Raw genomic sequence first — 14201 nt, forward strand, 5'->3', positions numbered from 1 at the left:
AGTTAGTCTGTGTTTAATTCAGCTAGAGTATCTACGTATACATCTTACATTATCGTACCTGCAATTATCCGGTATCGCATAGTAACAAAATGGGCGCTTAAATCCATTGAAATACGTCACTAGATGCGTGTAGTTACCAAGATCTGAAATAATCCAAAACAAGCAACAGGAAACAAACAAACAATCAAACATGCATATAAAATATTTCAACATTTCAGTAAGCTTCCTATATACAATTCAACAATCTGCCTTGGAGCGGACAAGCTATGGAGCTCTTCGGAAATATATAATTAATATGACGTCCTGATATGGACTTGAGCCACGCGTTTGTTAAGCATGGAAAAGCCATCTGGATGAGGACTGAGAGGGAACAAAATTCCCTTGAATCCGTTGAATAAATTGCTATTTTTTCTTGAAACATATTCATCAGGATCGTTCATAGTTCAATCAAGGTTCTTTTTCAGATCCAATTAGGCTGGTACCTACTCAGAGATATTTCAATTCCTATCAGGATCACTCTGTTGCGGTGTTTCTATATGTTTGATGACACCTAAATTCATAAATCAGCAATAACAGAACACAGATCATTGACCAGGAAGCAGACAAAACAACACGCTGGCTGAAGGAGGCAATCTGGATAAGAAGTAGGATGCAGAACACCACGAACAAAGACGAGGGGACTTACAAACTTGACAAAATCTACGATCAACTCATCAATAAACGGCAACCAGGAAGTTTGGAAACGTCGTCAAGACCAAACAGTGTTGCCGTTTCATCAAACAGAGTGATCAAGATTCCTGATATGAATTGATATATTTCTGAGTAGGTACCAGCATAATTGGATCTGAAAAAGAACCTTTTCTACTTTACTCTTTTTTACAAAGATAATAAACAAATAAATATACCAATTTTACAGACCTTTAAATAACAACCAATCGCCTTCGTCCATTTCAGGAAGAGAAGTCTTCAGTATTATGACATCTGTTTCACAACATGTATAACCATATATAGTACCACTATACGTAGGTTTATCTGAAATGTCCTTAAAATGACAGAAAGTATGTTTATTCGTAATTAATCACAATAATAGTAATATTGATTTAAAAAAACCACAAACACGCGTATAACATTAACCACTCACACAAGATAGCCTACAATTATGAAATTCATCTGAAATGCGTTTGACGCATTTGAAAGACTTTTGTAATATCTGGTCTTATAATTGAAGGACTAAGTAAATCCTCTCTATTTTGCTTGTATATAAATATAATAACGATATATTGCATTTACTCTCACGGAAACACTTTAAAGGTTATTTCCATTTAGGTAATTTACATAATTTCAATGACGAATGTAAAATCTCGTCGACTTGCAAATGATAATGCACAGCGTCAACACCGGGTAAATAATGATTTTAGTACAGGCAGTAAACTAACCAATAGAAATACGCCCTGTATGATATCACACCACTAATCGCCAAAATGGAGTTGCCTTTCCAATTCGCTCCTAATCAATGGTAACTACCCTATTGTTAGTAAATCCTATTGTTGAGGGGGACAATAAAAAAGCAGTGTCTCACTGTCTCTATAGAATTCCTGAACGATTAGACCACATGGTTGCAATGATTTGATTGCTCGCGCTCGCTGTTGTGCATGGCGTAGAGTGGTGTATCTGCTATTTGATATTCAGACGATAGATCTTTGAATACCGGGGTAGAAAATAATGAATATCTCCGGTTGTTTTTGGTTTCTTTAAAAACTATTTGTAAGGCTTGCACATGAATGTGTTGAAAGAACATGGTAATCGTCAGTCTGCGTATTGAAAACCAAGCCTGTATATTGAAAATTACAAAAATTCGGATTTTATATGCGCAGAACAAAAACAAGCAGATGAGGGGCTGCCGCACATGCGTAGTGGGGAAGAAACGAACCAGGCTATTGTCAATAGTCTTAGTCGGAGGTCCCTTGGCCCATAGTCTCGAAACTATTAAACAGGTCGGAACAAAATGGCCATGCGTGGCTATTGAAGAACTAGTGGATTCGACCTACCATCATGGGGATTTCTGCCCAGAAGATATCGGGGCGATGACACTGTGTAATGCATGTTCTTCCTAGATATTTACCTTTACTGGCTGTGGAGTTTGTATTGGCTCATAGACAGCATTACAAAACGATGTGTATCGGCCTTCATTCAGATAGTAGTCGTAGTAAGTCTGTGTTTTATCATATACTTCAGAATCTATGGTTGCATTCAATTTGTTTGACCATGTTGACGATCCTAGACAAAGGCATATAACAATAAACAAACTAATAATTAAAGCAATATCAGTTTTATTTTTGTTCCCACAAAATATTAGTTTTCACTATATGTGCCCTTTTAATTTTGACAAAATTAAAAGAAAATGGCAAGAATAAAAGCCCATACAGCCTTTTTAGTGGATGTAGAATATTCGATGTTACATGTCTTCGGTATTTAATCTATTCCCATTCTATTTCCAGTAACGTTTAAGTTTTAACGAATGTTCGATAATATCCCCTCTTTCCCATCATGCACTATTCCAGGGGGGTATGAGTGCCGCAAAATACATCATCTCCCCGGGGGAGTACAGATTTATGTTCATTACATTCTGGAATACGGATATTTCGACTGGTGCCTTCATCACAGAAAAGGAATCCCCGATAATCATGATAATGGCGCACGATCACTATAATTTGGTTCACCTCAAGTTTGGTAGTGACGTCAATACTCTTTCGCGGTTGCGCCGCAGGCGTGCCGACAAATCGCTCCTGTACGCGTGCGTGTACACTCAGGGCGTTTAACTTAACGCGCGCGATTCGATACTGTGGCGAACAAAATACGCACGTACGTCACTTCCAAACTTGAGATGAACCAAATTATAATACCTTTCGGGGGGAAAAAGCAACATTTCTATGCCTTATTGACTTGGTGTCGTCGCCAAAAAAAGTTTCCTGTTTTTGAAACCTAACTTTGTATACATTTTATAGACCTAATGGTGAAACACTAATGACGGGACACGCAGTGATATTTTGTCGGCGTCCGTTTCACTTTTTTTCGGAGATGAAAATAAAACGTAAAACAAAATCTCTTACACAGATGTTCTGCATCACTCCGTAACTGCATCACTCGTGTATTCAATAATTGCATAATTAGTAACATCGATGGCCTTTACGATAATCCGCATAATATATGGAACCAGTATGCTCATATTAAGACAAAATAATTGCAAAGGCCTGGCAAAGACCATCGGATGCACACGATCTATGAGGTTGATGAACTACGTCATGCCGACCTGGAATAGTGCATTGTGGGATAGAGGGAAAAAGTTCAATTCATGCTATTATATCTCCACCAGACATTCTATATAACATGTTATCGATTTTACGCCATCAAACATTCGTTAGAACTTTTACTGGAAATAGAATGGGAAAAGATTGATTAACGAAGATATGTTACATTGGATATTCTACGTTGAATAGACTTTATCCCTTCTTCCCATCATGCACTAAGGACCCCAATGGAATTAAGCTTTCTTCGGAAGGCTTTTTTGGCTATCCTTGGTACTCATTGGTATTTCTTCCATTATCAACTCGTGCAATAGTTTATTCTGGTACCCTGAATTACATACATGTACAGTAGATTTTAATGTATTTTATCCATGATGTGCAATCTATTGTATTTTCTTTTTGCTTGCAATTTTTGATGTATATTGAGTGTTAAATAAAATAAAATGAAATGAAATGAAATGAAATGAAATATTCCAGGGGGGTATGATCGTGTGCATCCGATGGTCTTGGCAGTTATTTTGTCTTAATATGGGCATACTGATTCCATATATGAATTTTTGTAAAGGGCATCGATGTTACTAATTATGTAATTATTAAATACACGGGTGATACAGATATAAAGCGATGTAGAACATCTGTGTAAGAGATTGTTGTTTACATATTTGTTTTTCATCTCTGAAAAAAAAAAATGAAACGGACACCGGCCGTATATCACTGCGTGTCCCGTCATTACAGTGCAACAGAGCATAAATGCCCAAAATTTAAAAGCTACATAATTTATGAACAATATACACTATATATACATAAAAATACTACTACAAGGGATTTTCAACATGTAAGAATCCAAACAATCAAGTACCAACATGCACAGCCATGTCCTTATATCACTTTTGGGTTTTTAGCAAAATGTTATCAAACCTCTATTGTGATTGGCAGCTGCATAATGCATCTCTTTGATAGCTGATAATGCCCAGCCATTCAGCAAGTGGCTACTAACTGACCTTGATAGGCTTGAATGAGCACTGTCATCTGCTACAAAACCATCACACTCTAGGACATGGTCACTCCATAATGCTACAGGGAGCACAGTACTTTAACAATGGAGTGAAAGACTCATTGTTGATTAGGCGCATATTTTAAAAGTACAGCCCCTGTGCGTGTATAGCAAAAAATTGAAATAGAATGTTTGGAATTTTGTATCTAAAATACTAAATGCATTTTGCAAAATGTGCTCTGACCAATTTATAAAGCATTTCATTAGCTTTAATTTGACATATTGCTTGACATGTTTGGAGTTATGGTAAATCATTAAAAAAATGTTTATTAATTAATCAATTATGTCCATTAATTCAAAAAATTAATACAAATATGCAGATTTTCTCTGACAGATTGCAGGATTTGACAAGAATCACTCTTTCTTGTAAGTTTGATTCTTATAACATATTTACTTTTGACAATAAAAAATAAATTCATTTTTTTCATACATTTCTTTTTATTATGCTAATTATATGAAAATGTACGAAAACGTGTCAAATTTTGCAGTCTTATTGAAGATCAGAGTTTGATCAAAAAATGTTGTAAGTGACATCTTTCACTTTAACCTAGATTTTAAATTATGTGCCAATCTGTCCAAAATTGCTGTTTTGGGCATTTATGCTCTGTTGCACTGTAGTGTTTCACCTCTAGGTCAACGTGTTAAAGGTTAGGTTGCAATAAGAGGAAACTTTTTTCCCGACGACACCATGTCAATAACTCATAGAAATGTTGTTCCCCCCCCCCCCCAAATGTATATTAGTGATCGTGCACCATTATTCGTGATTCCTTTTTCCGACGACGGCACCAGCCGAAATGCCCGTATTCCAGAATATAATGAACAGAACTCTGTCAACCCGCGGGGAGATTATGTGTTTTGCGACACCCAATAGGCGGAAGTACCCTTGGAATAGTGCATGATGGGAAATAGGGAAAAAGGTCTATAATCGAAGTCTGTAGCGGGCCTTAGTCGATGGTAGTAATTAGTAATGATGCCGATCGGCTCAATATGTTATGGACATCTAATAGATTCACACACGCAACGAGAAATCTCTGCCATAGGAGAGTTTGATTAATTTATGGCTAGAATTTAGGGTTATATGGTTTACGGTTAGGGTTTATAGTTAGGGTTATAGGGTTGAAGGCCAGAGTTTAGGGTTATAGGTTTAGTGTTAGGGTATAAGGGATAGGGTTAGGGTTAGGGTGTAAGGGATAGGGTTAGGGTTAGGGATATACAAATCTCGTGATGCTAACATGAGGTAACGCCATAATTTCAATCGAATGAATTAAAACTCTGAATTGAATTTTGACAATTAGGTTGTCTTAATCAGTAAATGTTATTGCTTTAAGACGTATTGCCATGATTGCCGGGCCAGGATTTACTTTCTTTGATGTTTGTACGTTTAAGAAATTCGCGGTGGACTTTTAAGTGCGACAAATCAACCTGGTCTCTCTCATAGACATACCAAAAGGTGCTGGATTCCTGCCCCCTCATTTATTATGTTTGCCCCCGATTGTTCTCGTTTGTCTGGGGTCTCTCTAATATTTATTCTTTATCGCTCGGAATCACATTTGATATTCAGTCTATATTGCACTGAATATACAGCATAAATAGTGCCCTCTGTTGTACTAGAGCGGTTCTCGTACCATAATTGAACTATGGGGTTCCGCTATTTAGAGAATAAACGATAGGAATTTTTATTTTGCCTATCCTCTACCGTGTGATAGACGACAGGCAGGTCCAATATTTTGAGTAGTGGATGCCGGCGCAGCCGGTATCCACTACGATAAAAATTTTGGACCTGCCTGTCGTCTATCATAGGTAGAGGATAGGCAAAATAAAAATTCCTATCGTTTATTCTCATTCTTAGTCAGTTAAATATTATTTTAATAACTGTAAACAATTTTTTAAAGCAAAAACTAAGTTACCGTCATAAAAACTCCCCTCATTATAAAATGAACAAAACTTGTTTACAACTTCACGTATTCTGTTGCGCGTACTGCTAGCGCGTTCGCGTATTCCGCACTAGTCTACGCATCCAGCGCGATACATACTCGCACCTCTACACGCGTGTTACGCATTATCAAGACGCATGATGACGTGGGGTCGTCTACGGCCTGATAGACGGCACCCGAAATCATGCGATTGTCCAATCAGAAATGTGTCTACGAACTAGACCACTCCCACTGACTAAGAATAAACGTTAATATTTGACAACATAGAATAGTAGAAACTAGTATTTTGGTAAGTAAAATAGCTGGATGAGGTATGAGGCTAGCTGGGTGGCTACGGGGCGTTAAAACAAGAACCACTAACCGCGAAATATGGATATCCAACAAGCTTTAAGGGGGTACTACACCCCTGCCCAATTTTGTGCCTATTTTTGCATTTTTCTCAAAAATTGTAGCGTATTGAGGACAAGTAACATATGTATATTATAGGGGCAAGGCCTACAATTACTGCACTTGAAATTTTATTTCAGCACAGACAACAGTTGTGGAGTTACAGTCAAAAATGAGGGAAAACCAATATTTGATCAATAAATCAATAACTACATGCTTTGAGTTGCTGAATTTTCAGTACAGCAGTTGTAGTCCTTGCCCCTATAATATACATATCTTACCTGTCACCAATGTGCTGTAATTTTTGAGAAAAATGCAAAAATAGGCTCAAAATTGACCAGGGGTGTAGTACCCCCTTAAACTATGAATTAGCTCCCGATAGAGGACAGGGCCTGAAGAATGATGGAAATTATGGGATAAAAAGTAAAAAATAAATAAAATGTATGACATAAAGTGTTTAGTCGTCGTATGGGGGCGCCGGCCCAGCGGCCTTGCTTTTTGTTGATACTAGGCCGGCGACTCCCATACGACGACTAAACACTCCAAACGGGACTCCAAGTGAGACTCCAATATAATAATATTGACTAACGGTAACCGTAATGTAACATTGTACCAACAGGGGCGCTATTAATGTCATATATTCAGTGTGATATAGACTGAATATCGAATGTGATTCAGTGCAATATAGACTGGGTATTAGAGAGACTAGGTTAGGCAAATACAACTAAATTGTCAAAGAAATAAACAGCTAAAATTAAAAACATTTTGCAAACAGCAGGAATTTCATTGAGCATTATTTGTAGAATTATATTGAAAGCTAGATCAAATACAGTGCCCGAAATAATTAAATATTTTGAAAAGGGCCATTCAGATCCGAAATCTTAAAATGTTACACTGGTCCACATAATGTAGACGCCTACCAAATCAGTACCTGCAGTGAATTTCTCAGGTTTTGGAGCTGAGGCCTGCTTAATTTTGAGGAAATGTACGATGAACAAATCAGTTGATTTATGAAGGAAAACTTGCGCCAGGTTCAGAAGTTCCGATCATGTTGTTCGAAATCATGGAAATGGCCATGTTGTTCCAGTGACCCAATTTTGTTGTTTCTGAATTTGCTTTGTACAATATTGTTTACATGTTAGCTTCCCAATGTTTAGGTTAACCAGCTTCAAATTGGAGAACATTAATTATTAATACCATTTACAATTAAAGATGTACCAGCATCCTCTTCTGTTCTCTGTCTTTTACCAATAATGCACGCCACCACAGTCACAGCTGATTTCATGTAATAAGTGCCTGGCTCAGCCATAATGTCAACCTTACAGCTTTCTGGAAAGTATTCGTCAATTGCCTCTGATACGGCCTTTGCGTACTACATTAAGAAAAGAATAGTAGTAATTTAGTACATCAACAAGAGATTCGCAGATATTAATGCACATTCATACACTCCTTTAGCCAATCAGAAAAGCTGTTAGAAAAGTACGAAACATGCATTGATTGTGTATATTGTGCACTCCGCGTACTACGCGCAGTGTTTCGCGCGCGTTCGCGTCGCGTAGGATTGATTCATTTTTCGGGCGGGTTGATGCATTTATATTTGGTCCTGTTTTCCAACATTTTTAGTGATAATTTGTTATATAAAAAAGTAAAAATCACGTGCTTTTTTCTTCTCGTGTATGAAATAAATTAATAAACTTGTATTACTTATTGCTCGAGAAATTAGACAAAATAATGCACTTGCGCTGATGTTGATGCGTCTAATGCACTCCCCCCTTCAACATCAGCGCGCGTGCATTATTTTGTCTAATTTCTCTCCCAACAAGTAATACGCGTTCATTAACCTATAATTCTATCATTACTGGTATATTATCAGTTGCACCGTTAAAAAATTGATACGCTGCACTTTATGGGTAAAGCGTTTATCCCCTGTCTGCTAATTCAAAAATAATTTATGCGTAACTTGAACTCCGAACGATATTGTTATGAATCTAAATTGGGGAATTAGTCCAAGGGGAAAGCAGAGCGAGGTACCGGATTTGGAGTCCCAAGGGATGAGAGAATGAACGGGAACGGGAATGACTAACAGTAACACGAAATGAACCAAATGAAACAGAAATTAAGTTTAAGAATTTATTATGAATTTACATCATCATACAAACTGATCAAAATACATCAGGTGTGTGTTAATAAGTCTTACCAGAGTTACATCGTAGCATAAGTATAATTGAACAATGATTCACGTGCAAGACATGATGACAATATATTCGTCATCATGTTGACCAATCTAACTAATCATCATGAGCCAATCCTGGGCACGTCTGTCTTGGTTGCAGGGTTAACAAGGAGTGAAGTCTTTATCAAAGCACAAACAAAACATCGCTTCAGTCAGTGCAATTGATGCACGGATATAAAAACGTTCACTTGATGAATGGTTATCATGGCTTACTGCACTATGATCAATATTCAATTATCGAATGAATAATCGTCACAACAATAATATGTGCTAAAACGCTATGTTCTGGTCATTTCAATTAGTTCCATCAAACATCATGATGGCTATTAATCATTTTGATTATGCTGCATATCATTTAAAGAATCGGATAGCAACGTTTGCACAGTATTTTTTTGTGGGAAAAGGGTTCCAAGTAGAACCTTCGGCTGTCCAATGCGTTGAACCTTAAAATGTGTTGTGACGATAATTCGTCTATGCATGGTCATAATGACCGTAAGCCATGATGCCCGTGCATCGATTGCACGCCGTATTATTCGTCCATCAATTGCAAGACGTGGGGCGATGTATTGCCCATGTTTAGATAAATATATCACTTCTTGTTGGCTCTCCCAACCGTGTGGACGCAATCCTCTCGTTTCCTGGTGTTTAGGCTTATGACTTATTTGGTTTATGACAACGAGTTTACTGTTGTCATAATGAGCGAGTGTATCAAACTCGGTTATCCAGCAATATATTAACACGGGTAAGGCTTATTATTATTAATACACACATTAATTATTTTGATCCGTGTATCTGACGATGTAAAATCACAATAAATTTCATATCGGAATTCTGTTTCATCTGGTTCATTACGTGTTAGTCATTCCCTTTCCCGTTCCTTATTCCTCCTCCTCTGGGACTCCAAGTCCGGTATCTCTCTCTGCCTTCCCTTAGAGTAGTTCTCTAGATTAGCTTCATAATAAATAGTTCTATGAAGAACTAAAAATAATTACGAAAGAACACTTTTGGTTTTTTTTACAATTTCCTAAAATCCTAGCTGTCATGTTCACTCACACAGCTGTGCTAACCGCAAGTCAACACAGTGGCGTGAATCATCCTCTGGCTGGGATGTGAACATGACACCACTGCTCGCACATTGCATTGACGGGCATGGTTAAATTTGAATTTGGACTGATATATTTACAATAAAAACGCATTCAAAATGCTAGTCGATTTCACATTTTATGTTACCTACAGAAGGTGTGAATTATCCTTTATGCATACATCACTTTTGTTCTGAAATCGACCAAGTAATAATGACACACGCACAATTCTTAAACAACATCTTTTGCACAGAATTCAATGGGATTTGAAAAGTAAAGTGGCAGTTGAAACTCTAGTGATAACACGTCTGCAGTGCATGATGGGGCTTCCTTAAATCATCCTCTGCATAATAGTCTAAGAGTGTATAATTATTATGCTAATGATATGTATTCATAATGTTAAGAAAAAATTCCGATTACTTACGTCGTTAAATTTGCCTGTTGAAGTTGCGTGCCCCGGAAATCCTCCGCCTATGTCTAATATAGACATTTGGAACCCAATCTTTTCGGCGACATCAAACAATTCCCTTGAATATGCAATAGCTTCTTGGTAATTGGAAGGTTTTTTGCTTTCAGTTCCTATGTGAAAACTAAGTTTAAAAAAATATAATTTTTGCAAAAAAAAGTGATCTCAATTGACTAAAACGATTATTGATTCAGAACACGATTCAGACAGGTGGATGAACAATTATTTAACATTTTAGAAAGTTCCTGCAATCTGATTGGTTCTTAGCTAATGTTAGTCGTGTGATATGACACGATATAACACGGTACAGCTCGTGCGCTTCGACGCGATACTCGTACTCGCTATTTGAACCAACAGGACTGATCGATTCTAAGCCCCGGGTAATTCCTTGTAAAATGTAGGATTTAATTTAAATTTAATTGTCGATCGCCCGTGTTTACGAGACAATAGATGCATGAAGGCGGCTAAAAGCAATACCTTTATTATATTAATATTATTTTAAGAGTAAAACACACGTCCCAGTAATACATGTATTATGAAATTATTGACACCTGAACAGATGGAATGAACAAAATAAGAGAATTTCAACTCAACGCTAGAATATTGTTCCCAGAGTCATTCACAACCTTTGCCGCCCAATGTGTATGAAAAATTTGGTCCATTTACAAACATAATATATTTTCGAGTTATATGCAAATCGGCAAATCATAAAAACTATATACAATAAACGGAGTTGGGAATTTAAAGTGCACAATTTATAGTTTTCATATAGTCCCGCACTGCCCCTTTTAAAAGATCCTTACTGCCAAAATGTACGACTTCCTTCAAATTTTAAATTTGTTATTTTATACTCAAAATGCTGAAATTAATAATACTAGTAATAATAATTGGAAGGGTTTCTGTCCATTTTGAGCTGAAATAAACAGGTTAAAGTGAAAGAAACCCTATTGGTTATTTTGGCCGTTGAACATGCAGTTCTATGGGAGGACATAATTCATGAAATTATGACTTTATGTCGAACTTTGCGCTGTTGACCTACAAACAAGTTGGGACATGTGTAAACATATATGTCAAAAAATCAGGTTTGGAAAAAACAAACCAATTTCATATATAGATCGTACATTATGGCTTTAAGATCCAATGTCTCCTATAGATGAGGTTTAATGTAGGTCCGTTTGAGCCGGATTCGTCGTCGCAGTGAGCTAAAATACGTTTAACTACTGGATGATCAAGCTATAACCCGAATTTTATGGTGAGTAGTACATCCCTTAAGAACAGATGAACGAAAGTCTTAAAATACTCACTGGATTCCGACAACATTAAGTTTCAATGTCTTAGCAAGTTGTAGTAGTATCAATGCCGTTTCTCGTTTGCAACCATATTTTAGACCTTGTGGATACTTGGCCGTGGGGTCATAAAGAGCAAACCTAAGAAGAAGCCTGTTAAACGAAAAACGAAGGTGAATGACTATAGTAATCATTACAACTATTCAATTACATAGGCTATAACAGGCCAACAGAAAGCTGTTCATGCTCAGAAAACTGAAAGGAGCCGGGCTAGACAAAGAAGATCTCCTTACAGTTTACAAAGGTTATGTCCGCCCATGTGCATCCTTTCCTCAGATTATACAACCTACTCTGATGCGTTAAAAGTCTCAGTCTCTCGATCTTGTGGACCGCAGAATTCATATCTGCAAGGAATTTGCTATCAACAAAGCTACCAGCTCTGAGAAATTCTCAAGGTGATTCCCCTGCTCTGTTTTTCGGTCAAGTATGCAACTCCGGAAACGAGACCAATTCAAACCATACCGGTTCAAAACTGACCGATTCAAGAACAGCCCACTTTATAAGGTGGGTGGGATGGCAGGAAACAAATGTTTCCAGTTGTAGCCAATACGGCATTGTATTTTGATTTTGTAGGCGAGTCAAATGAGTCAAGGAAGCCAATAATCGCATCATTCGGTTCTTGAGGTAAGGCCAGTAATGTCTGAGAGTACTAAATTAAGAGAGGCGCTACTTCGATAAGTGAGGACAGCGTGAGCTCGGTACCTGCGTAAGAGTCTGTTCGACAAAGGTGATTGTGAATATGTAATGATATGAATGAGATAATAATGTGACATAGCTACGAAAAGGATGATTGACAGCGCCGTATATGGTTCATTGGGCGGAGCCATTATGCCCATATTAGGATGTTGTTGTGCAGACGTCACGCTCTGCGAACGATACAAAATGGTGACTGATATATCTATTACGGTATGGCAGCAGACATATTGCGCTGTCCTCTGACCCTGACTGTTTGTCACGTAGACAGACCGTGACCTGGGTAAACACGTACAAAGCAGGGGATGCGACTGTGCCACAGATCGTGTCGTCGGGATCGGTATAGGCAATTTGTACAGAGTGCCGCTAGCCTGGTAATGTATCAAAACGAAAGATTTAAGTGTTTCTACCTCCGAGTAAAATCATGCACATGGGGTGGAAATTACACCCCTTATATCAAGACTCGGGGCCTCCTTTATATAACCCACGCATGATACTATTCCTATTGTGTGTCCGCTTTCTTTGTCTCAATGTTTAAGGGCAAAAACCGCACGCATGATACCATTCCTATTGTGTGTCCGCTTTCTTTGTCTCAATGTTTAAGGGCAAAAACCGCAAGGTAATATCCGCCTTAAGTGTTAAGTGCCTTTAAATAGTTTGCTTTAAGTTAAAAATATTATTTATGTGCTTTCAAAGCAAACGAGTAATTATTGTTATGCTCTTGAATGAACACAATATTCAATATTGTGAGATGAGTTGTTTGAAGCACTGAGAGGTTTTTTGTTTTTTTGTTGTTTTTTTGTGCATATTCTTAAAATGGTCGTTAACTTTTATTTACCTCGCACTCGGAAACACTCGTTTGATTTTCATCAACTCATTTTCATCGTCAAATGTAACAAGATCAACATTATTATTGGCTGCATATTCCAAGGTCGACACTTGCTTCCTGGTATGCGAATACACGATGCGATTCGGATCTACTCCTATGTTTAAAACACTCTCAATTTCAAGCTGGGGAGGAAAAAATTAAAATAAATCAGGATAACTTGCGTGACTTGTTCAGATGAATGTACTCGGTGCCTAGAACATCCTGCTTTTTTAAAATTCCCTGCGATTGGAACTGGTAGCGGGAGAAAAGACATACACATTGAACCAGCCACCAGTTCCCAACGATCATTAATTAATATTTATCTTTACATAAATATTTTTAAGCAACAGGTAACAACCTGCTGCCTTAAAAAGCAATATTGTAATATTTCCATAAAAAGTATACTTTTTTCCACAAAATTTATCGTCAATGCGCGACAGTCTGTCGATCCATTACAACAAGTTGCAATACACCTAGTGATAAACTTTAATGAGCTATAACATCACCCAATTTACATCTCGCTGTGATTTAATAGTGTATTTACTACAAATCACCAAAACACAAGTTTTACTGATGAAAATGAATTCATTTTGGTATCAGTATGTAGCTAATTGAATACTCTAAATTTCTAGTGTTATTTTAAAAGCATTTACACCATTAGTTGTCAGGTAGATAGGCATACAATGTGAAAAAATGTTAATTTTCCATGCGTAACAGCGTAAAATATGAAAATAATAAGAGGTATGGAATATACAAACCACCATAACTCAACTGTTACTCATTATAATGAATTCCTTTTGGTATCAATTTGTAGATATTTGGTTGTTATAACC

The 14201-nt window shown here is 37.2% G+C and overlaps 1 protein-coding gene across 3 annotated transcripts in view; it reads right to left on the bottom strand.

Moving 5' to 3' along the window:
* The window catches only part of LOC140159096 (ornithine decarboxylase 1-like), a 35348-nt gene that overhangs the window by 1446 nt on the left and 19701 nt on the right, over positions 1-14201 (bottom strand). The window contains exons 4-10 of one of the 3 annotated variants that reach the window (XM_072182443.1): positions 13339-13511; positions 11766-11900; positions 10420-10585; positions 7899-8052; positions 2123-2277; positions 919-1042; positions 59-143 (exon numbers count right to left, since the gene is read on the bottom strand). In XM_072182443.1, the coding sequence (XP_072038544.1) occupies positions 59-143; positions 919-1042; positions 2123-2277; positions 7899-8052; positions 10420-10585; positions 11766-11900; positions 13339-13511 (992 nt within the window). Of the gene's footprint in view, positions 1-58; positions 144-918; positions 1043-2122; positions 2278-7877; positions 8053-10419; positions 10586-11765; positions 11901-13338; positions 13512-14201 lie in introns of all 3 variants that reach the window. The other 2 variants (XM_072182442.1, XM_072182444.1) reach the window with 2 other exon arrangements.

Source organism: Amphiura filiformis, chromosome 8 (assembly GCF_039555335.1).
Source record: "Amphiura filiformis chromosome 8, Afil_fr2py, whole genome shotgun sequence".
Lineage (NCBI taxonomy): Eukaryota > Metazoa > Echinodermata > Ophiuroidea > Amphilepidida > Amphiuridae > Amphiura > Amphiura filiformis.